The sequence below is a fragment of the Grus americana genome, chromosome 5 (genome assembly GCF_028858705.1).
Source record: "Grus americana isolate bGruAme1 chromosome 5, bGruAme1.mat, whole genome shotgun sequence".
Classification (NCBI taxonomy): domain Eukaryota; kingdom Metazoa; phylum Chordata; class Aves; order Gruiformes; family Gruidae; genus Grus; species Grus americana.
In genome coordinates, this window is record NC_072856.1 from 67958853 (window position 1) to 67983442 (window position 24590).

The 24590-nt window shown below is 51.1% G+C and overlaps 2 protein-coding genes across 5 annotated transcripts in view; one reads left to right on the forward strand and one right to left on the reverse strand.

The window, feature by feature from the left end:
• ATL1 (atlastin GTPase 1) overlaps positions 1–12758 on the reverse strand; it is a 30860-nt gene extending 18102 nt beyond the window's left edge. Inside the window, exons 1-4 of one of the 2 annotated variants that reach the window (XM_054826564.1) lie at positions 12554–12758; positions 1868–2115; positions 1385–1519; positions 418–522 (exon numbers count right to left, since the gene is read on the reverse strand). In XM_054826564.1, coding sequence (XP_054682539.1) covers positions 418–522; positions 1385–1519; positions 1868–2115; positions 12554–12587 — 522 coding nt within the window. In that variant the 5' untranslated portion in view covers positions 12588–12758. The remainder of the gene's footprint in view (positions 1–417; positions 523–1384; positions 1520–1867; positions 2116–12553) is intronic. The other variant, XM_054826563.1, reaches the window with a different exon arrangement.
• An 8870-nt stretch (positions 12759–21628) lies between these two features.
• MAP4K5 (mitogen-activated protein kinase kinase kinase kinase 5) overlaps positions 21629–24590 on the forward strand; it is a 70138-nt gene continuing 67176 nt past the window's right edge. For 2 of the 3 annotated variants that reach the window (XM_054826752.1, XM_054826754.1), the window contains exons 1-2: positions 21629–21854; positions 22207–22419. In XM_054826752.1, the coding sequence (XP_054682727.1) occupies positions 22312–22419 (108 nt within the window). In that variant the 5' untranslated portion in view covers positions 21629–21854; positions 22207–22311. Of the gene's footprint in view, positions 21855–22151; positions 22420–24590 lie in introns of all 3 variants that reach the window. The other variant, XM_054826753.1, reaches the window with a different exon arrangement.

The following is a 24590-nucleotide window of genomic DNA, read 5'->3' on the forward strand; positions in this document are numbered from 1 at the left end:
TCCAAGACACAGCTTCCATCCCATTCGTGCTGTCCTCCAAGAGCAAAGGCCAGGCGGTAGGAAGGGAAGCCCTAGCAGGCTGTGCAGTAATGTCCTGGTGTGCGAACACCTCCAGCCCAGATGTTTCTCCAGCAGCACGGAGACAAACGCACACCCAGTTCCCCAGACCAAGGCCCTTTCCCTCTGGCAGCTGGAAGCAAAGGGGCGCATCTGCTGCTGGCCCTGCTCCTGGGGTGAGATGAGGAGATGATGATGGTGGGGTTACGTGTGAATCCTGCACCCACTGCAGCCAACATGCTGGCCTTTGTCTCTCCCACCAAAGGCCCTGGCTGGCTGCTGTGTTAGGCTGGTGCCAAGCTACTAGGTTTTTGCCATCACCTTTTAAGAAGTGATTCTTGGAGACATCCCCCTTCTTACCTGTATCGAGCTGATCATTGTGCTAAGGGCAAACACGGTGGCCGAATCCCGCAGGGTGGACTGGCTGTCAAAGGTCCCCTGCGTGTCCATCAGCAACACTGCGACCTGAGAGGCAGAAAGCTCCACGTCAGCTTGGATGCACCCGTTCAGTACCTGCATTCGAGCAAAATCCCTCTCAAATGCCAAAGGGGGATGTGCGTGAATGTCAGCTGCATTATTGTGCTGGGAATCTCACTGCTCCTGCCTCAGACTTATAATTGGTGGAGGACAAAGGAAAAGAGCATCCCCAGTCACTCTTGACAGCGTGATGACTCCAGCAGGCAGCAAAATGAATGCTGCGCAACCCAGAGGAAGGAACTGCTTTGCTCCTCAAATACTTGCTGTCAGTGCAGATGGGTCTTATTCCTGAGTCTGCATAAGCTTCATGTCACAGAAGCCAAACGCAGCAGCATATCACTCCTCCTTAACCCAAAACACATTCAGACAGTATTAGAAACTCATACTATGAATAATTCAGCGTCACTTTGATATTGGGCTCTTTGTTAAAGAGTAGATGAATACAAATACTCCTGGCTATAAGTTGAATTTGCAGGATGCCCCAAAGTTCCAGTTTGCATTGTATTTGACTACCCTGAATGAAGACACTCCATTTTACAGCTACTGCTCTAGGAAAGGGGAGTAGTTTGCGAGGACCTCAGATTCAAGATCCCTGGGAATAGCAGAGAAATAAACTCTGGGATGCCCAGAGTTAGAGGGACACCTAGAGAGCATATGAGGGACACCTAGACATATCAACTCATTGCATGAAACCCACTCAAGCTAAATTAGAGCTATGGTATTGAAGACCCTCTCTGAACTTGCACAGGCACTGGAGCCACCTATGACAAGGCAGGAGAGTCCTACAAAAGATGGAAAAGAAAACTGAGCTGACCAGCCACAGACAGCTATGCAACAGAGAAGCACAGACCTTTTTACCATCGGGCTTGTCCACCAGGAAAACCTCGCTCCATATCTGAATGCCGGTCGTCTCCCGCTCAGACCCTCCCCGCCAGGAGAAACCAGTCAGAGGCTCGTTGTAATCTCCAACCCAGTCCACTGCTTCCTGCAGGTAGGAACAGAAGGAGTTGCTGGAGTTCTCATCTCACTTTGGTTTTACACTTTTCCTCTGTGCTGCCGCCACCCCAGTCCTGGACAGGGGCAGCCCCTGTAAGAGAGGGGCAGCAAATGTGAAAATCTCTGCTCCAGAGTCAAGTCCACTAGAGACTCACTGGTGCACAGGCTGTGGAAGGATCTGCTCTATTTTATTTTGTGAAGCCTGTGTTAACGAGAGGCTTAAGCATTCCTAGAGCACCAAGCCAGTGTCCTGTCCAGCTCATCCCTGGGGGGTACATGGGAGCAATGAGCAGCAGCACCATACCCCTGGGAAGAGCCACCAGAGCTGGAGCCATACCTTATTGTACATGTAGCGCAGCATGAAGTCCATCAGGAATGATTTTCCTTTTCTAAAAGCTCCAGCCACGGACACAGCCACGACCTCTTTGTCTCTGACAGCCTCTGAAAGGAGGATGCGGTTCAGTGCAGCTTCATCCAGTTCAAAGGAATGGTCATCTTTGACAATGAGGACTTGCACTGGTCCTGCCTTCCTCACGGACTCCTCCTCCTCTGAGCTCCACTCATAAGTCTTCTCTGCAAAACTACCTGCGTAAACAAGTGAAAGAAGAGCCATTAGGTTCCTTCTTCCACAAAGCAAAGAATCACAGACAGCAGGGCTGGACAGGGTGGTAATAGGCCATCCCAAACCAGCATCGTTCAGAGCAGATGTCTGTTGAACCTGTCCTCAGACATCTCAGTGGGGCTCCATGCCACCTTGGGGCCATCTGTCTGCGTGCTCCCTGCAGGAAACTCCCTTGACAGAACACACCCATTACCTTTTGTCCTACAAGAGTTGACATGGAGAACAGATCACTCTCTTCTGGCCTGCAACAACTTCTTACATACACAAAGACTACCATAACGCCTCCATTAGCCTTAATGCAGGCCATCACATCTCTCTCAGCTTTCTCTCTGCTAGACAAGAGAAGTCCAAGCCTCCCGATCATCCCTTACTACCATGTCATCTAGGCATCTGACTGCTCTCCTCTGGGCACTACCCACCAGATCCTGTCTCAAAAATGGAAGCACCATTCAAGCTGGAGCATCTAAGTATCTCATGTCTCTATCAAAAGACGCTGCCTTTATGCATCCTGCACGATCACTGTTTCTGTAGCAACAGCAGAGTCCTGCTCCATCTGCAGTCTGCACTAATGCTCCAAACATAATCTGCTGCTTCTGCCATCAACCTCATCGACAGCCTCCTCAGAGACAGTCTCAGCAGGAACCAGGCCACGAAGACACATGCCCATCCTCATAAAAGCCACTTCTTCACCCCCAAGTGGAAAGCATATGCAAAGCACAGGCACTGCTCACTTTCCCACTTTGAAATGGCAAGGTTTCCCATGGAGCTGCTCCCCAGCACAGCGGCGAGTCCTGCCCAGGCTGTGCAGCATTCCTATGGCCTTACAAGAGGGTGTTACCCCCCCACTGGGACAGGGGGGAAGCGACAAGCACGATGCTGCAGCAGGAGCCTTTGGAGGGGACGGGCAGGGACGCAGTGTTTGGTCACTGCATCCACGCTCGGCAATGGGAGGGTGCCAGACAGATACGTGCCACCCACATGACCCTCCTGGCCAACGCAACCGAGATTACAGCTTTTAACGGCCTCATGGTCCGTTTGGGCTGCTTTGTGTACCTGCCGCAATATGGGAGACGGATGCATTTTAAGACCTGCCATCCACAGAGACGGCAGCCCCGAGGTTTGCAAAGAGCAGGCCAGCTCCAGTAATTTTCCTTTCATTGTCTCCAAACATCCCAGCACAGGAAAAAGGTGCCGAAGGTGATTAATCATGCCAGTCAGCACACCTACAGCCGCGTGAAATCTCCTCGCCAGCGGGGAAGGGAGCGTGTGATGGAAAGTTCCCCCACATTTCTACAAAAAACTTCCCAGATCGTTGGCTCAGGCTGCAAGTTTCCAAACATGGAGCCTCAAGTTAAAACTCCTTGGTCTCTGTTTAAGACCCTGACCTCAGGGACCCAGTTTTCAGCCAGTCCCAGCTGCTTCAAAGCACAAGGACTATGTGTGCACATGCTAAAAGGCAAGCTATAAATACCAAGAGGAATGGGGTTTACCCATTCTGGGCCTCTTTATAAAGAAGCCTCCGGCAGCAACTTCATATTTTAAATAACAGCAGTGCTTTTGTACGAGTTTCTGATTTCCTATGATCCTGCAACGAAATATCAGGATCATTAAGCCTGGTTGCTAGGGGATTTCTGGTGGCTCTCGGACATATACTACAAGCTTTCTTTGCTCCCAGTTGAAAGACAAAGATCTTTTCTTCCTGATGCTTGGAGGTTTTTTAGCAAAACAAAAGTCCCAAGCGCTCTGAAAAGCTAGATTCTCCACCAGACTGCAGCAGCGGGGACCAGCAGCACCAAACTCCCTTCAAACACCAGCCCCTGCCCCGTATCACTGCTTAGGGGCCTCCAGGACAAAAATCCAACCCTTCCTATTTCAAATACACAGACCCGGGATCCAGGCACACATCGCCAAATCACCTGAAAAAGGAAGGCCTCCGAGAGCAGTCAGTCCTCTTGCTGCACCCACCAAACACTGTTTGCAGAATTAAGATCTTCCCAACACATAAGTATGGACGGGTGCCAAAGGGCCACAGGCTCGCGTGCTCTTTTTAAGCCCGGCTATGCTGCAAGTGCCATCTAAACTCTACAATAGGAAATACCTCCTCTCCCTCGGTGTTTCCCCACGCCCTGCTCAGCTGACTCTAATTTTTTTTTTTCTTTTTACAGCTGCACAGAAAGGACAGTGGAGAGATCCTTGTATAGGATGTGACTCATGGCGGAGGCAGGAAAAAATTTGTAAAGCGAATTAAATCTAAACATTTCTGACTCCAGCCACCGGTGGTGGCCAAGCCATCAGGCGTGCAGGTGGAAGAGCAGTGCCACCTCCCCAGACCGGACAAATGCCACCTCCAGGCACACAGACAGAGGGCGAGGAGGTCCGGTGTTTTACCCATCCCACACTAGCAGTAACGGGAGCTGCAGCCGGAGCGCCCAGCTGGGTACCGAGATGGACACAAACCCTGCTGCCTGCGGCTTCGAGCACTCTGAAAGGCAGCACGGATGCCCCCCAGCTCAGACAGCTGTGTGGACTGCCAGTCCTGGTCAAGGATCCGAGCACTGTGACAGTGGGACTGAGGAGACTCCCTCCCGTCCTGCTACCAAAGGGACAGCTGGTGCCAGATTCCCCTTTCTCCTGCTGCCAGCGCTTGCACGGCATCTCCCAGGTTGTCCTCTCCCTCCGGTACAGCTGCTGGAAAGAGCAACAACCAGTGCAGAGGAGAAGAGACTGCGTTGTCCCTTCATCAGAATCTGTTAAGGAGCATATTTTTTTTAGCAGATGTTGACAGATTTTGTCAGACACAGGTAACGGTCCAAAGCAGCCATGGTCTCCTAAGGGACATCCTTGCTTCCATCACCCGAACACCAGGAAAGCAAAATACAAAGTATTATGAGCAGGATATGTTGATTTCCCAGTTAATTGGGGATATCAGGAGAAAAGGCATTATATTAAGCAGGTCTCTGAACTAATTTCAATCCTGTTATCTCTGTTCCTTTCATGTGTACCATCTGCAGACAAAACTCTATCTTTCATACTTATTTCCACATGATGAAACTTCCATGTTCTGTTTATTAGATTATCTGCCGTACTGGAGAGCCAGAGATTATTTTATAAGATGGCTGCGCATTACTGGAAATCAATTATTTTAATTGGTCTTTCCTGCATAAATTAGTTATCTGCTTTGAAGGAAGTTGTACCTGGCAATGGCAAAACATCATGTGGCCAAAAAGGAAAGGAAGGAGAGCTAAGCTTTCCTAAACACACTTTTGTTTTTACTCATTTTCTAACTTGACTCCTCCTTTCTGTCGGCTCTCTTTCGGCGCCTTGCAATTACGTCAATTCTCAAGCTGCTCATTCAGAAATTGCCAGGATACGGTTCCTTTTCCCCATTTCATAACAGCTCATTTCCATGACTCTAAAGCAGGGTGGAATCCATGTCGCTTTTCCGTATGGTGATTCAAAGCGGAAAGGTGAAGGAGATCAGAATTTGCATTCGTACTCGCTGGGCTGTCAGACGGCAGCAAGGAAATGGCCCGATTCACGCAGACAGCCCCATAATACAGGATGTACAGCTCACTTTATTAGAGTCTAAGGAAAAAATACAGCATTCTGCAACTGCTCTAGGACTTACTTTTGGTTAAAATTAAATAAATTAAACCAGCATATTTCATGTTGCGCCTGTGCACAAACTGACAGCCGATGTCTAATGTATTTAAGCTCCTACAGAAGAATAAATTAGATAAATTACATGTCACTAATTACGCAACATACCTTTGGTGAGTGCTTGCTTCAGCCTGTTCTTCCTTAGCTATGGAAGAACAGGTCACAGAAATGCTGACTGCCTTCCAGAGACCAACTAATAAAGTTAGTTTTCTCCTTAAATGAGTTTGCACAATAAATACATTTCATTCCAGAGAATGAAATGCAGCCGTGACCCATCATCTGTGCAAACACAGGCTGCCTAACCAGACCCTGAGAAAGCCAATTTGCCAGCCCTGCTCTTGTGTTCTCTTGGATCCCAGGAGCTTCACCTACCCAAGCACTGCCCATGGAAAGCAGAGCCTGGGCCCCGATCCCCCCCACTAAAATACACAGATGTCATGCGGTGCTGCTGCTGAGGGTGTTTGAACCAAGTTACTTTACTTCATGGAAAAACGGAAACTACCAAAGAGAGAAAATAGAGGTTTAATGGGAAGCTTTGACTTCTTGTTATTTCCCCGGACTGGAGCATCCCTGTATCAAACAGGCTAGGTTGCTTACCAGCAGCCCTCTAGGGATTAATTCGATCAGCAGTGATAGCCGTGTGGGTCCTTTTTGAAGCTGTGTTCAGCCCAGCTGTTTACATGACAAACATATCACGGTGCCACCAACAGTACCACGAGCCAAGCACTGAACAGACCTTACAGTCAGGCTTGATCCCTCTGCACGTTCTCCAGAGAGCTTCGGCTTCCAGGAAGCTTATCTGCCCCTCCGCAAACGGCACTGGCAAAGAAAGACATCTCTCCAAGCTGCAGTCTCCCTTGCACTTATCACATTCAGCGTGGCTCCTGCTGTGACATGAGTTCTGCTCACTCTGAGCAGTTCATGCTGAACTGCCTCTGCCGCACGATCATCAGCGAGGCTCTGAGGAGGCTGGGAAAGGCAGCATCGCTTTGAGCATGCACCAGGCATCCTCTCCTCTTCTCCCAGACAGGCTCGCACAGAGCTCTGCATCTTATCCAGCTAATGAGGGAAAAACGAGAAATAAAGCATCGAAGCAAAGGATGTATGCTGGACAGCCAGGGCAGAGGGGATGTTGTAGAGCAATAGCCTGTATTGATCCTGCACAAACGATCAGACGGGATCCTGCACAAAGGATGCACGGCAGGGCACAGCTGCATCCCGAAGCGCTTAGACTGCTGGGGAAGCCTGGCCTGGACAACTATGAGTTAGCAAATTCCCTCAGCGTGGGGCTGCCATAAGGTGTCTAGACTGAGGTGCTCCTGGGAGATGGTGTCTTCAAGAGGACGAAGCAGGGAAGCCTGGCTAGGTAAAGCCCTCTCTCACACCCATCACTGCTCTGCAACCTTGCCTGCACTGCACGCTCTGAGGGTTCCTAGCCAGGTCAGAAAGCCTCCTATGCCCAGGGCACAGCTGACCACACAGCCATACAACCCTCCCTCCACCCTGCTCACACCTCTGCTGGGATTTGTGACACCCCCACGGAGTCAGAGGACCCCAGACCCGTGGAGGAGAAATGCCAGGCGCTAGCCATCAGTAGCACCCACTAACCAGAGCCACCGAGCCCCCCTGAAGTGGCACACATACGCATGTAGCTCCCCCCCAGGCCCCAGCCTTGCTACACTGCATCCTTACGCCTGGGGCTGGTGGTCTGGGAGATGCAGCAGTGAACGGGAAGGCAGAGCCAGATCTTCTCATGCCCAAGTGGGAAATCACTCGCACCTGCCCAGACTGGATGTACAGATGTAACCACAGCTCTGCCCTGAACCAAGGTGCAAGGCAGGCTCGTGATACCTGTGGAAATGATGGGTAAGTGACAAAGCCTACAATGAAGAGCTGCACCCAGGGAGGTGCAGGGCATTGCCTAGAAACAGGCAAAAAAAATCCCAGCCTGAATTCATTACTGGCATGCTTCAGAGACACAGGCACACAACTACCTTGGGAAGAAAACAGATCAGACAGAGGTTTTTCTACAAGTTTTTCAGGAAGTTTGAGGTCACATTAGACAGTTATGTGGCTATGTACATGCCAGTTCATGTGCCAGGATGGGTTGATTCAAAGGCAAGGTGGGCAACTCTCAGAAGGAACCTGATTCCCACCTGCGTCTGTCAAAAGACTGTCGTAAGAGAGCGCTACCAAAAGGCCATTATCTATTTCTCAGGTACAAATTCTGGGCCTGCTTGCTTACCCACATGTAAGCCTAGCCAGAGTCAGGTGTGACACAGTGACTGAAATGCATCTGGCATGAATATGTCTCCAAAATTCTCACTTCACGCATTTTCTGCATGGTCCTTCGTCCACCCTGTTTGTCAGAAACCAGCCTCCCTCCATTACCAGTATTTGATTTAGTCATTTCTGACAGGACTTTTTTTTTACCCTTTTGTTGCTACAATCTCCTGAAAATAAAGTTTGGTAAACCTGCCACGAAATCGTAGGATACAGCATGAATGGCAGTCACGCTCTGGAAAAAAATGTTTATGTATATAGAGCGCTTTAAATATGTTTCACTGCCTTGGCAGAGTCCAGCACCTTCTCTGGAGCCTCCACCTCATTTGGGAAGTTTGTGTTCACTTACTTTACCGTCGTAACACTTAACCTTCCTTCAACTGATGGCAAATGTGAGCATTTTTGGCAGGGCGAAAGGAGCTGGAGTCTCTCTAGACTGAAGTGACTTTTGGAGATGATCCATGGGACATCTCATACCTCCCAGAGCACCACGAGACCTGCACAGATGCACTCACTTGCTGGAGAAGGTTCCAGTCAATGGCGGAGAGGAGATAAAGTAAGGCCCACTGCCTGTGAACATCACCTAGGCCCTAAACAATATTTATGTGTGCTGTTTCTCTTAGAAGAGAAAATGCAGCAAGACACAACCAAGTCGATACGCTGCTCCCCCCTTCCATCAATCAGGCAGACAGCCAATGCCGAAGCCTCTCGCCGCATGGACACGACATGAAGCATGACGAAGGCACTGTGTCGCTGCCGCCAGGCAGGCTCAGGGTATCTCGGTTCTTCCCCCAAAAGGGGAAAAGCAGGCTGATCGTGCTCCTGCTCATCTTGTAACGGATCAGACCACGCTATCCACATTCTTTGCACAATGCTGCTGCCTCAAAACCAAAGGCAAAAGGACCAAGTGTCATGTTTAGCGATTTGGGTCTCCAGCTTGCAATGTTGTCTTGTCTCTTCTTTCAAGGGCCAACACTTCATCTTCTTTTCTCGTTCATAAGCTAGTAATTTGGTTTCAAATCTTCTCATACCTAGCGGCTTTTTGTGTAAAGGCCCACTTGTCTGAAACATCTAACTTTCACTTTTCAGGAGGTTTCCAGCATTCAGAGTCACAAAGAAATGCCAGTAAGTGGAATCTGAAAATGTACCATAAAAGGTCAGAAAACAAATAACAAACAGAAAGGATGTTAGCATTATCAATTAAAAAAAAAAAAAAAAAAGACTACCAAAATCATCCTTTTCTTTCCAGTTTAACCCATTGCCATGCAGTCTGAAAGCATGGCATTGAGGATCTCAGCCTGGTCTGCGCTGGAGAGGAGTCCCTTCTCCCCGAAACAGTTGCTCAGCCCTTCCTGACAATCAGGTCTCTTTAAGAGCTCTCACAAATCTCACGCCCAGTTTGAAAATCCTGACCAAGAAGTATACATAACCTCTGTAATCCCTTTTATGGTTTTGAAACGAAATTCTTGATGAGTGGGTCATTCCGATTACAACACGGGCCGTAATGGGAAACATGAGAGATTTCACACAGTTTGTTCCAGTCTGTGCTGTTTAAAGGAGTGACTGGGAGCAGAGGTCTCTGCTGGCTTTACTGTAACAGGGGAGCAGGCCGCTGAGTATCTGCAACTGCCAAGCACAAAGAATTTCAGAAAAAAAATCGGTGTAACCTACTATAAGCCTTCATCGAGCCGGCGGGACCTCACCATGCCGATCAGGATTTAGACTAACAATCCTTATTTTGGGAAAAGCCGGGTCCCTTACTCTTACCTAAAAATTATACATCCGTAGGTCGCTCAGCCATTCATCCAGCAACCAGCAGCAGTTGTGAGGTCTCTGCACCACTTAGCACGTTCAGTCAGAGCGCCTTAAATGATGCATAGCCTTACACTGACCTTCTGCCCAGGGCTAAATCCTACGCTTGATGCATTACACACCCCTACATGAGCTCCTGGGGATGTATGTATGTGACAGTAACCCAGCTTTGATAGCTGACCGGAGGCAATTTCTTCTGGGTACCATATACTCACTCACCCTAATTTGCTCTGTGATCTTTAAAAAGGCAAATTATTTTTACAAAACAAAGGAGAAAGGTTGCACTAAGCAGTTGCCTGTTTTCAGGCCTGACTAACCAGAGAGTAACTAGGACAAAGTTTGATCCATTTCAAAATAGCGTAATATTTTTAATGACCCACAAGCCCAGTTTTAGAACACAGCAAGGACTTTCTACTTTCTGCCTTAGTTTGAGTAAAAGCCTGAGACTCCTCCTTTGCCAGCTAGGCTGAAAAACGTAGCAGTGGAGTAGTCACCCCACGGACTGATGTCAGCAGACAATGCTGCAGTCACTGGATGTAAACACATCTTTCAGGGCAATGAGGTTCTGTTGGAGAAATGCACATTTTTATTAAAGGGAGCTTTTTTTTTTTCCTAGTAAAAATACAGGTATTTTGCTCTGTAATTCATTACCTGCAATGTCAACCAGCCTGGCAAAGTGTCAGGAAATCATTCGAGGAATACGTAAACCTCTGTGGTATACAGGGCATGATTTTGACCTGTGGATGGGTTGCACAGCAGAAGGTGGCTGATCCCACCTAGATTCACTTGGATCCATGGACAGTTCCAGATTCTTGCAAAACTTACAGAGAATCTAAGGAAGAGTTCAGCAAATCAGTGACACATCGCATTTCACTATGGCTTAGCAGCACATTTAGATTGAGACATGTGCCTAATTGTCTCGCTGGACCAAGGCTATGCTTTCCAAGATGATGTTTCCTCCATTTATATCTGTTTCAGCATCATTTGCATTTTCTTCTCATGCTATCAAGATCTGACGGGAAAGCACCAACGCGTGTACGTGCATGCAATTCTCAACATACACAGAGACGGGACTGACAGCTCTGTGAGACAAAGCTGAGAACGTCAGCATATTCACTGGGAAGTTTTCCCTCTAGTTTACCCAAGGGTCTAACGACCTTCATCAAGAGTCATGCTTAAAAATGACGCTGATCAAATGAGCATCGCTCATTTTCTCCCTGCTCTCCTGCAAAAAGCCCACCACCCGCTCCACTTACTCAAATCACACATGCCGTTATGCGAACGCTTCCGCAAACACGTCCCTTAACTGTTAATCATTACCATGGGAAACACTACACTCATCTATACAAATTAGAACGTAATATGTGTATCTAAACATCACAGCTCAGCTCACCTGCTCTGCCTGACAAGACAGGATACCACAAGCGCTGATGAGTGAGCTCACATGGAATACAACTCAGGGAAAACGACAAATTATGCTCCTCAGCACCCTCAAAAAATGGCAAATGGCTGTATAAAACCTGACTTTCTACAAAACAAACAGCGCATCAGTGGAAGTTGGTAACAGAGCACTGGACGCAGGCGGCTCGGCCACAGCCCTGGCTGTATGCAGGGTAAAAAGCGGCAGGAGCCCCTTTGCTGGCTGGGTGCAGCCCACCTGTGGGACCACCTTTGGCTCCCGAGGGGAAGCAGCAGCTGCTGATGGCTCCAGGCCTGTGCAGGCAGGCGGCTCCAGAGGAGAAGGGAAGCCTTGCAGGAAGACGACGTGGAATTTCCTCCTCCCCAGCGATGCTGCTACAAGCTCCCCAGGGGCTCAGGTGGGGTTTGTAAAGGGATGGATTTAAAATGGCCCCTCTCCGCAGGGTCTGACACACCAACAAAGCCCTATGGTCTCCAGAAATACGAAAAACCCTCTGTAGGAGTGACCTGCCGGGGAAGGCCGGCGGCTCTGTCTGAAGGAAACGGGGTGAACGGGACTCCTGCTCCCCGGCTGAGGCGGGGTGGTGGCTGAGGTGACACCTCCAGCTGCACCGGGACTGAGGGCGGGTGCTGTGGGGACAGCAGCCATGGGGCGAGGGAGGCCAGGGCAGGCCTGACGAGAGCCGGCGGGGGGCCGGAGGGCTCCCACCCGAGGTGGCTGCCGGGGGTGGCCAGCCCCGTGTGGGGCGCAGGGCACCGCCCGCCCAGCGGGGCCCCGGAACAACGGGCACCCCCAGCCCGAACCCGCTCCCCGGCCACGCTGCCAGCAGGCAGCAACCGCGGGCGGGCGGGCGGGCAGGCAGGCAGCAGGGGAAGGGCAACCGGATACCTCCGCCACCGGCTCTAGACCCCCAGAAGCGATGAGGGCGTTGGGTAAACGATGCCAGCGCGGCCCCACGGAGGGAATGAGGAGAGGGCGGCCCTCCGCCCCCTCCCGGGGCGGCCGAGCCCCCCGCCGCCCGCGGCCTCCCCCTGCAGGCCCCGCGCCCCGCCCCGGCGGCCCCGGCCCAGGCGGGGACGGGCGCGTCCCCCACCCCGGCAGCCCCGGCGTGGAGCGGGCCGCGGGCCGCCGCAGGCCCGGCATTGTTCGCGGCCGCGGGGCGCGCCCGCCCCGCCCGGGCTCCTTCCCCCGCCGCGGGATCCGCCCCACCGCCCCCCGCCGCCTACCCCAGCTGCTCCTGTCCCGGCGGTTCCGGGCCATGGCGGGGCGCGGGGCTGCCCGGGCCGCGGCGGCTGCGGGAGGCTCCGTGCGCGCTCCGAGCCGCGCTGCGTCTGGCGCGGCTGCCGCGGTGGCGCGGGGCGGGCGGGGGAGCCGGCAGCAGCATCCCCGCCCGCCGCTACGGCGTGGCACGGCACGGCGGCCCGCCGCCCCCTGGGGCACCCGCCCACGCGGCACCCGCCCACAGGCGTCCACACTCCGGGCACCCACGCGTGAGGCATCAGGCACTGATATCCGTGGGTCAGGCACGGGCAGATCCAGGGGCACCCAGTTCCCTGGGTAGCTGCACCCAGGGTGCCCCCACACCCGGGGCACGCGGCACCCCCACGGGCACCCACCCACGGGGGGACGTGACTGGGGGACCCAGCACAGCCAGGGTGCACCCATACCCCGGTCACTCCTGCCACGGGCACCCACCCATGGGGAGGCACTGGGCACACAGCTCACCACTCAGCCTGCCCAGCGTGGGACTGGCTGGGGGCTCACACACACAGGCACACACCTTCCCAGGTGTGACACATGCACAAACACCCGCCCAGCTGGGGTCACGCACAGAGCACCCAGGTGGGACACACAGGGCCCTAAGCAGAGCCACATGCACCATGGCTCACACACACACAGAGCTCGAACGTGCCATGCACCCTTCCTGGAGCACACGGCTAGCACGCAGGCTGAGAAATCACCCGAGGGATCCTGCCCTGGGGTGGGGGTCGGTCAGCTTCTGCTCCCCCAGTTCTGCCTGTTCCGGCAGCATCCCCAGGCAGCAGGAGATACATCATATGTGTGCAGATGCAGCACAAAAGATGCAGCTCAAGGACCCAGGGTTGGGTACCCCTGGTGAAGATGTAGCTGTGGTGTGATTGATAACATGCGCCTTCCCCCCAGATTTCCCTCTAACAGCAAGCGCTTGCCCCCTCGTATTTGGGATTGATTCAGCACTCTGCCCTCTCATATTTGGGATTGATTCAGCACTCTGCCACGTGGGACCGTGACGCAGCCCAAGTGCATGGGAATGCCCAGGCACAAAACTTCGTCAGGGGAACAGCAACACCAGCTGCACACCCTGACTGCCCCGAGGTGCTGCTTGTGCCCTCAGCCAAAATATCCCACCTGCACAGGGACGCAGGGAGCACATTCTGATTTCTTTTTCTTCACCCTTCCCACACTCCTGCCAGCCGCAGCCTCCCAGGCCGGGGTTCATTGTGCAAACCCAGGAAAAGCGTGGAAGCCACAGAAAGCTCGGCCCACTCCCACCCGCACACCGCAGACTCCCATGCTGGTGAGTGTGCTCGTCCTCAGCGTGCCAAGATAACGCTTTTGATGCCAACAAGCTGCCGGTCAACTCATCCGAAGCCACAGCCCTGTGCTGCTCTTCTTTGGAAGAAGCATGGCACAGCACTCGAGGCATGATCTCTAAACTGGAAAAGTGGTGGTCACCAGAGGATCGTACGGGCCAAAATCTGGAACTATGACAAGGGAACTGAGCCCCAGACTGTATCTGCAAGAGGAGATTTTGGGAGAGTGTTGCTCATTTCTGCACGCTGGCCTGCAGTGGTCGGGGAAAGCCAACGGCTGTCCAGCTTTGTTGGATGCACAGGAACTGGCAGGATCCGCTCTTCATTTTTGAAAGCGGGAAAAACATTCAAAAGTGAACTGATTTTCTGTTCCAGGCAGCTCATCCGTGCCAAAGCCATGTTGTTGGTGTGCTCCCATTGATATGCTGATACTTGATTTGTGAGTGCCTTCTCCAATACTCGGTGACTGCCTCCCGTTGGCTTCCTCCCTGTGTTTACAGCGTCAGAGCGAAACATATAATTTCAGCTCGCTGAAGTGCCGGCTCACGTGGCAGGCAGCTGAATCCTCCTGCCCGTGGCTGCTGGGCACCATGACCGCGAGGAGCTCAGCCGCCCGTGGCCTTGGCAGAAGCTCCCTTACGATTTTTATAAATAATCCCTGAAGTTGCATGTGCCTGTTGCTTCTTCGAAGCAGCAGAGAAGTAACCGGCATTGTGAGGAGGGATTTCTTATGCTGGAGACTGTCAGAGGGGTTCAAACAGATTGAAAGAGGAGATTAAAAGAAAAGCAGCTGGGAAATGGAGAGGGAAAGAAGAAAAAACAAAAGGAGGATGGGAAAGGAAATCTGTTAATTTGAAAGTCTAATTAAACTGAGATGGGCTTGGGTCCTGTTTTCCTCGTTCCCTTTGAGAATTGCTGCCTAGGTCAAGCTTATACTGCCCCATTTACTGGCATTTTTTCCCTTTCTCTTTCCATTATGGCACATGGTAGCAAAAGGAAAGAGGAGCGGAGAGATTTGATCCTGCGCCATGCCTGGGGAATTGTCTGCATGATCTCCCAAGGCCTTTTCCTGCATTATTTCCTATGATCCCAAGTCATGGTTTTGCAGATGATGTCGTTTCCAAGGAGTGACTCAGCATTTCATTTTCACACACCGTCCATCCCTTCGCTCTGCCGATTCATCCTTCCTTTATTTTTCTGGTTGCAAACAGCCTTTCCTAAGAAGTGTCCTTACGTTCTTGCTGCCCGAGTTGCCAGATCACAAAGAGCTAATTTCACAGCAGACACGCTGAACAGGCATGCAATGGAAGGATTCTTCAGGAAAAACAGTGCTAAATGGGGGAAGGGCATAAAGAGAAAATACCCCGCAGAGAGAGACCGCAGCTGGAGGTCCCCAAGTCGGTGTGCCAGGAGAGCTGAGGAGGCCCCAGAATTAGGAGAGAACCTGGATTTAAATCCATCATGCACCGCTCACGCAGCTTGCAGGGGCAGTTTCATAATTCACCTTGATTCGACTGGCCCACTTACCCGGGCGGCATTTACAGTTGATTTTCATATCTCCAGCCCTTCGCAAACAGAAACCAGCCGCATTGTGCAATGCTTATGTAAGAGGTGGGAAAGGGACGCTGTAAAATCTCTGCTCTCTCTCAGGTGCCACCAAGCGCTCGCCAGGGTTTGCTGTTGGAAACCGTGCCGTCCCCACGAGTTTTCTTTGCCGTGACACAAGGCACTGTCTTAACCCCGAGTGACAGATCTGTTCTTACGGTGGTTATACAAGGTTCTTGAATATGCTCGCTTCTTCCCCGCGGTTATTATTATCACTTCTCCCTTCTCAGTCTTCACTCTTTCACTGCTTCTGCTTAATTGCATGGGAAAGTAAAAGGAATATAAATCTCAACTGCGTTTGACGAGCATTGCAAGGGGACTTCTCCCAAGCAGTTACGCTCTGTGGTGGAGATTTGTCATCGCTGGTTTAATTTCTGTACCCTTACTCTTGGGTTATGAGGCCACAATTCCTAGCAAATATCAAAAAGTGATAAAACAGAATCGGCTTTTTCCCCACTCTTCTTTAAAGCTGAAGCCTTCCTAACATCTTTCTGTTTTTTTCTTACTGAAATATTTTTAAGTGAAGCAGATCTTTGTTGCTTAGGAAATCCTTCTATTCTTGCTGTTCCTATTTCTCACCCCCAATAGTGTTATGCCCGCCTACATTTACATGGGGATTGCAGCCAAAGGAATTATCTTTGCTTCTTCTGTAAACACGATTGCACACTATGGCTGTAACAGAGCCGTCATACTTCACTCGTAGAGGAGACAGAATTTCAGCAGTTATATGATTTGTTTAATCAGTCTGTGCGAAGGTCCTTACTTCTGGAAGATGTTCTGTAAGTGAAGGAACTACTTAAGAATACAAAAAGCCATGTAGATAAAGAGCCATCAGCCCAAACCTTCAACCAAACCAAGCCCAGCGTGTGTTCGGGAGCTGCCTTTGCACCGTCTGGGTCTGCTCGGCGCTGAGCCCTAAAACAATGAGATATTGCAGAAGTCTGGCAATAAACAAACACAACTTTTCTAACCTGAATTAGACTATCAGGCTGGTTTCCGATAGGTTCCTCACCCCAAACAGCATCCTCAGGACTCCTGCAAGGTTTTGCTGGATTTGAATAAAATAGCCCACTCTCCGCTGTGGGTTCAGATAATACTGCAGCCCTGTAGCCTCATTGCCTCGCAGTACCAGGTTATTCCCTTCCGTCACAGACACTGAGGCACACCAGCATTGCAAGACTAACTAAAACCTTCTGAGATTTCTCTTCCTTCCTCTTATTTCTCTCTAAAGCTTAGTAATATCTCTTCTAAGCCCAACTTCCCATCTATTTCTAATATTGTTTTTAATTTGTTCTTTCTCTCCTGCACTGGCAGGCAGATGGACACTATATTCAAAACATCCTTCCTCGCCAGTCTCTTTTTTTGCAATGTGGCTTCAGTAAAGTGAAGCCAAAATCTGTGCGTGCCAAGTTTGTTTCTAGGATTTCCCCTTGAAGATACACCTCGTCCAGGGAAAGGGTTCCAGCTTCTCTTGCATCTTGGCAGAAACAACCGAATCCACCTGCCTGCATGATTCAGCAAGATACGTGCAATATGTTACAGCCAGGTTTGTGCACCTGGAAACAGGAGGAGCAGCCGGATTTTCAGGCAGTACTCTGAAGTCCCCTTGTTAACGCTGCTTTTAATCGAACGGCCGCATTTTCCTGCATCCTTGTGCCGAGCTGTTACTGTCCACAGAGCTGCCTGCTCCACCTCTGCCCTCCCGTGCGTGCACATGGGAGGGAAGGGCATCCAGCTGGTTTCCTTCCTTTGAATGCAAACAGCACAATCAGCTGCAAAGTCTCCTGAGATACATCTACGTAAACAGGGTGACACAAAAATAATGTATAGCCACTAGCGGTCCTGTTCCTTCCGTCAAAAACAAATCCTTGCACAAGGGCCTCAGTTAAAGCTGACGTGAGGGTCTGAGCTATGTCTTATTTAATTCTCCTGCTCCTGCAAGGGATACAAGCCTCCTGACAGCCTGAAAAAGTTTTACTGTCCCTTAGTGTCCTTTCTCTCTTCCCAGAGCATCTCGGCAACAACCCCTGCAGAGATCCTCAGTCCATGGGAGGTTGATGCTTCCTTGAGCCAGTGAATTCCCACGCTGGACGTAAGAAGCATCTAACAGGCCTGGATGCCATCTCCTCCTCCTCTTGCCCAAAGCTGCTCTCTCCGCCGTGTTCCTTGCGTCCGTCTTGCCAAGACCTCTCCTTCTTTCTCCTCCTGCGACAGAAATAGCATGCTGATTTCAGAGCCCCTTTACCCAAGCTCTTTATGTTTTTTCCAGGCATCTTTTGTACTTGTCGTCATGTGCCCGCAGCAGCTGCCATCCCAGCTGCCCCAAAAGGCCATTCCGGCAACGAGAGACCATTCAGGACCCTGTGAAACCTGCCCTATCCCTCTTATTCGGGGTCCCACTAGCAGAGCTCAGCAGGCAGGTAAAGCGGCATTAACAGCACTGAGAGCTGCTGAGGTGACGCCGAGAAGCTTTGGTAGGTTCAGCATCCTGCCTGTCGCAGGCAGAATTGGACTCGGTGGCGGGAAGCTGCCTGCAGAGAGCCTGGAAATAGCTTCTCCGCAGGCTCCTCGCTCGTGGCTGTGGGGAGACAGGGTGTAGCAACAGTGTGTGTTTCATCAGGGCAAAGAACCAGCCTGAAAAACCCAAACTACAAACTTAAAAAAAAAAAGCTACATCTCCAATCATAGGGAAGATGTTGCAGCATTTCTTGAGAGCGTAATCTGGCTCCTCAAGAATGAAGTTTGATGTAAAATGCAGTGTATTGCAGGAATCAATGAGCGGGAAAAGCTGCAGGCCCTCGAGTTGGTTCATGAGTCTTTGGCCTCAGCATTGCTGATCTGTTTTATTATTGAAACACCCCACAAACATGAAGCAATCCCACAGAATGGTTTTGAATACGTTCCGTGTGAGATTGTTAGACCATGTGAAATTAAAGACATTTTAGCGCTCTGATGAAAACTAAGGCTGAAGTATTTTTTCTTCATGCTGCTGTTTCATAGCTCAGAGTTTCCTATTTGACAATGAACATGCATTCACACGCACGGCACATTCCACCCCTTTTAAAACCACCTTTATTATATTGTTCAGTTAGAAATTTCTGCAGTTTTGCATCTACTGTTAGCAGATGAATCTCGATGTCTCATTAAAATAACCTTGGCTATTCTTCCTCTTAAGACTACAATGCAAACAGATCACATTCTCTAATCCTACGTAATGCCTTATGTAAAACCACTTAACATTCCTTTTAAGGCTGGGACCCATCCAGACTAAAGATGCTGCATAAAAGCACATTCCTTAACACACTTGACCAGAAAAGCAACGTGGTGCAGGGTGGAAAATACAGAGTGGGAATCGGCGTGTGTTCAAAAGTATACGCCTGGCAGCGTACAGCGTCAGGCCATGTCTTGCTTTGCGCAACTCATTTACCTCCATTTTTTTAAGCGTGAAGTGGCAGTACAGCCCTGGTGCTGCTATTATTTATATCCACTTTCCAGTAGCGCTTCCAGCAGGGACTGAAACCCAGCTGGGGAAGGTGGACTTAAAGCTCGGATCACGAGACAAAGCTCTGAGAGCTCACTCCTCACCACTGGCGATACGGGATGGGAAACTACACCTCCAGGTGGGAAGTGAAACTTAACCCAGTGGCGGCAAAATAGTGGTGAATACAGGAGCCTCTGCATTAAATCGCAGTCATCGGACGGCCCTTGGATCTGTAAGACGTTCTAGGAGGCCAAGTCTTAATGCACCATCTGCTACTGGAAAATGAAATGGCCTCTTTCCTGTGTAATGGCTTGTCAAGAGCAGCAAATCAGTAGAGTGAAAAGCAGCGTTCGAACCCTCAGCCAAGGGACAGAAAAGAAAAAGGACGCAACCAGCTCGCTATCAGGAGCGCAGGAAGCTAATTTATAGGGGGAGAGGTAATTGTTTTGTTAAAAATCGCTTGAGGAAATACAGCTCCCTAAAGGGTAAATAGTTTCTTCTTTATTTGCTGGGTGTTCAGGAAAACTTACGTATTTATGTTGGAGAGAATATACAGGATGTAGAAGGCTTTCAGAGTACAAGGGGAAATTAAATGCGAATCTTTTTAAGTTAGCAGTCCCATGCTCCCCCATATCTGACCGTTTCAAATGAGCCCATAAATAAAAGCCCAATAAAATCAAATGCCGCTATGCAATTCCCGAGAGTCTGCATACGTTGTCTTTGAGTTTAACCTAAAGCAATCCACTGATCCTAATGCGTTATGCTACAGAGCCCGTGTTTTGAAGGAAAAGCTTATGCAATCAGCAGCGCTGTTTCAGGTACTTGCATGTGGGATTTCTAAATGTGCTGGAGTAAGCTTAAAACCCAGACTCCATTTTAAGCTGAGAATCAGTACCCAGCTACTTTGTCGATAGACTATATTGGAACCTGCGTGGGCTGTCTGACTGCCAAAGAGGCAGAATCTGTTCTTAAATAACCAATCCAGCCTCTTGAACACCAAAGAGACTTGTACATCTGGCATCCATTTAATTTTTTTCTACCTAACTTTTGCAAATGTATTTCCTGCATTGAGTATGTGGTATTTTTTGCACCTAGAAAATCACACCTCTTTTTAGGCCTTAATGATTTTACGTGCAGCGAATACTACTGCTAATTCCAGCATTCCTCTACTCCATACCCCCACCTTTGGGTTTCTTACATTGTTTAGCACTCATTTGAGAGACTGTAGGTGAGTTTTGCTCAGAATTTCAGCTGCCTTGCTGAAAATAATTGTTCTCCAAAGAGGGAAAGGCAAATACGGAATATTTTCCATCTTGCAGTTTCACAGAAGCTTTTTTGACTTTAGGAGCCCAGAGAGACAAGTCCCAACAAGTCTGAGTTAATTCTTGTGTGACTATCATTGCACTGGCTGCCCACAAAGCTAAATAGCGTGGTACTTGATTAGCCCATGAAAAGAATTACGTGGTGCAAGGCTGCAATCCAAATTGCAAAGGATGAAACTCACTGACCCTGGGAGCCCTACCCAGTCCACATCCCTGTTACCCCCAGCTGGTACATCCTCCTCACCCTCCTCCTCTTGCACCTCAGAGCCTCCCTGGGAGCAGGTCTGCCTCCGGCACTCAGCTTGGAGGGGAGTTTTGCCACGGCAGCTGTGATAAGCCCTACCAGGATGTACGCGTGGGAACAGCTCTGGCATCAAAGATGGAAAGCTCAGCCTGCTGTTTGGCAGAAGCTTATACATGGATATAAATATATATATATACATGATGTAGGCAAGCTGGGAGCTTTCCTCCTGCCTCAAACCAAGGGGCACAGGCCAAAAGCCATGCCTGCCCCCGCACTTGTCCTTCCACAGAGCAGATCCAGAGGAGGCCACAGAGATGATCTGAGGGCTGGAGCACGTCTGCTATGGACACAGGCTGAGAGAGTTGGGCTGGTTCAGCTTGGAGAAGAGAAGGCTCCGGGGAGACCTTAGAGCCCCTTCCAGTCCCTGCAGGGGCTCCAGGAAAGCTGGAGAGGGACTGGTGACAAGGGCAGGGAGTGACAGGACAAGGGGGAATGGGTTTAAACTAAAAGAGGGTTGACTCAGGCTATATATAAGGGAAGAAATTTGTTACGCTGAGGGTGGTGAAACACTGGAGCAGGTTGCCCAGAGAGGTGGTGGATGCCCCATCCCTGGAAACATTCAAGGCCAGGCTGGATGGGGCTTTGGGCAACCTGATCTAGTTGAAGATGTCCCTGCTCACTGCAGGGGTTGGACTAGATGGGCCTGAAAGGTCCCTTCAACCCAAACCCTTCTGGGGTTCCGTGAGCTCTGTGGCCTGGCAGCCCCAGGCTCATCCCTCAACGGAGGCACCTCCAGGCCGGGCACTGGAGCCTTCAGCCCCGCCGGGGCCCGCCTGCACCCCTGGCTCTGCCTGCGCCGGGCACAGAGACGCCCCCGCCGCGGGGAGCACCCGCTCCCCATCCCCGGCCGCGGGGCCACCGGCGCCGGTGCAGAGCGGCCGCAGGGCCCGGGCCGGCGCCGGCTGAGGGCTCGGGGCCGCCGGTAGCGGCCATTATGACACAGGTTTTACTAACGCCGAGGGCGGACCGGACCCGTGGCCGGCGCGGGGCGGGGGGAGGAAGGCGGGGAGAGAAGGGAAGGGCCGTGGCGGTGCCGTTGGCCGCGCCGTGGCGCTGCGGCGTCGCGAAGGCCCGTGCCGTCCGGTCCCGACCCGTCCCGGCTCGGCTCGGCCGGGCGGTGCGTGCGTGGGGGCCGGGGCCGCGGCGGGCAGCGGGGCCGCAGCTGGGGAGGAGTGCAGGGCCGCGGCGGGAGGAGGCGGCGGCGCTCTCTCTCCGGCGGGACAAAGGGCTGTGGGCGCGCAGGTAGGAGCTGGCCCGGCCTTGCTGCGGGCCTGGCTGCGGGCGGGCCGGCGGCTGCCCCGGCCGGCGGCAGGCGGGCCGCGGCGCCTCTTCAGCGCCGGCGGGACGGGACCTCCTTCCCTTCCCTCCCCTCCCCTCCCTCCCCACAGCGGCCGGGGCGGTTACTCCCGGCCGGGTTCGGCGATTCCCCGTTGCCCCGGGGAGACCCGGGCGCCGCCGCGGGCCGCGGAGGGCGCTGCCCCCGCCGCCGGGCCGCCAACGGCCGTGGCAACCGCCCGCTGCTTGCCTTTGTCTCGGCAGCCGCGGCCCAGAGCCCGCCCCGGGAGCTCCCCTCAGCAGGCGCTTTCCGCCGCAGGAGCTATGGGCCGGCTGCCGCGCTAGGAGCATCCCCGGCTGGAGGGGCGAGGAGGAAAGCGGCCGCTGGTCCCCTTCCCCCGGCGGGGGCTGCGCGGGGCTGGAGATGGAGCCGGCGGCGCGGCCGAGCGGGGATATCCTGAGGCGGAACCCGCAGCAGGACTACGAGCTGATCCAGCGGGTGGGGAGCGGCACCTACGGCGATGTCTACAAGGTGAGAGACGTGGAGGGCCGGGGCTTCTCCTCACGGCGGCGGTTCTCCTCACGGCGAGGCCGGGCTCAGGGCGTCAAGGGACCGACTGGGACAGGGTGGCTCCTGAAACCCCTGTGAACTCGCGGCACACCTGACAAAGCGTGAGGTTTCCCTCCCCGTGTAACACTTTGATTGAAAAAGATTTGACTTGCAGCGTTGGAGAAGGGTCCGTCTTAGCGTTTTCTTAGAGGTTTGAACTGGTGAATATTGTGGGTGATACCTTCCACGGTACTGCTAAAGAAAGTAGAGGGGATCTGTTTGCTGTACCTGTTTCCAGAACGCATCACTTAAAGCACCTGATTAAAAGGGTGCAAGTTTATCCCTGAGGTTAATAATAGCGTGCAAAAGGCAGAAGCAGATTACAAGCCCTTCAGAAGCTGGAACGGAGTTACAGCTCGCGGTGGAGTTGGTGCTGCAAATCCGGTAGCTGCTTTTGAAACGGTGCATCCTGGTGCTCACATCACCAGAACCGCAGCCATGGGAAACAGACAGTGTAGGCATGGTGCATTCCTCTCTGTGCCCTTCTCTGGGAGGTGTGAGCCCCTTCCCCAAATGTTGGGGATGCTCAGCAGCTTTAAGGCTTGGGTCGCTTATAGGGAAAGTCTTAAAGTTTTTGGCCTGTGTTTGGCAACCTGCATTTTCAGCTGCATGGGAAGAGCGGCTGTGATGTGTGATGTTTTACTTTGTAATGCTGTTGAGTGTGTTTAAAATAGACCTGACACAACCAATTGTACAAGAAAAGGTGTGTTACTCTGCCACATGAAAGGCAGCCGTAATTGCTCATGCTGGGGGAGGGCTCTTCACTAATGTTCAAACTGAAGTTTTATAGATGGATCTTGTTCCCACCACCCCTTTGAAATGGTTACTTATGGCCTTGGGGAGTTATTTTTAAAAGTTTTCATGGTGCATATTTATCTTCCTTCCCCCCCCCCTCCCTAGAGTGCTGTGCACAGATCAGTCAGCTGCTTTGCTAGGGAATCTAGCACTAAATCCTTTAAAAGGACATTTCAGGTTTCACAAATCCAAAACTTGGCATACCTTGAGCTAGTTTGTTTGGGTATGCCTGCATAGTACAGGGCAGCATGACAAGAAGTAACTAGTTGAGTTGCAGAGAAGTACTTTTGTGTCATCTCTTCGTGGAAAAAGAAATATTCTGCTTCTCATTATCCTGGTAATTAGTGGAGAGCTGTGCTGACATGTCATACAGCTTCCGGTTCCGGAGCCGGTTTGAATGCATGGCTCTGCTCTGTGCCATGTAAACATATCCCCTTTAAAAAAAAAAAATAATCCCACAACCCTCCCCTCCGTCTCCATTCTTTGGGTTATGAAAAATGTGCCTTCTATTCCTGAAACAGTTTCAGACAGGAATAAACCCAAGCCTTCTCATAGTGCAGCCTGGCAAATTTAAATGAAAGTCTTTGGCAGTCTTTTTAGACGTTGTTATGAGTCTAAAACAAGTATAAAGTTAATGAGTTTAAAGTAGTTTGAGAGCCTACATTTGTTTCTAGGTCATTGGTTTGCTCTTTGTTTTTATAAAGCCCTGCAACAGGGAGGAACTGTATCAAGGGAATACTGAATGGGATGGCACTGGCTGTTATGACAAATATGCAAAGTAAACTTATTATTTAAAGTCATTGATGTTATGTTAATTTTCAAAGTAACTAAGGTAAATCTTTTTTCTTGAGAGGACTTACGTATAAACGTACTTTTATTTTTCTTAGCCCATGGTAAGTCTCTTCTAAGCACAGATGGCACATCTTGTGCTTGCTGAGGGCTGTCAGTACTGTTTATAAAATGCACTTCTTAGTGAATATCCGATTGTTGTTATGTTGCAGAGCTCAGGCAAGGTTTGCTAGAGAGCGCTCTTAAATTAAAATGGAATTTTCCTCTCACCTCTTCAAGTGGTTTCTCTGTTCCATTGCTAGTAATGAGTCACCAGTGTCTCCAGCACAGTTGTTTTTAGGATGGCTAAAGGAGACAGCCTTTCTGATTGTGGGACATCTGCCTCTTCCTCAGATGCTTTTTGGTGGTGGTGATTCATGCCTCAAATTCTTCTTGGGGCATTTGGTAGCTTTCAGAGTAATTAGTTCTTTTTTGGATATTGAAGGCGGAGGTTAAGCAAATATTTGTGT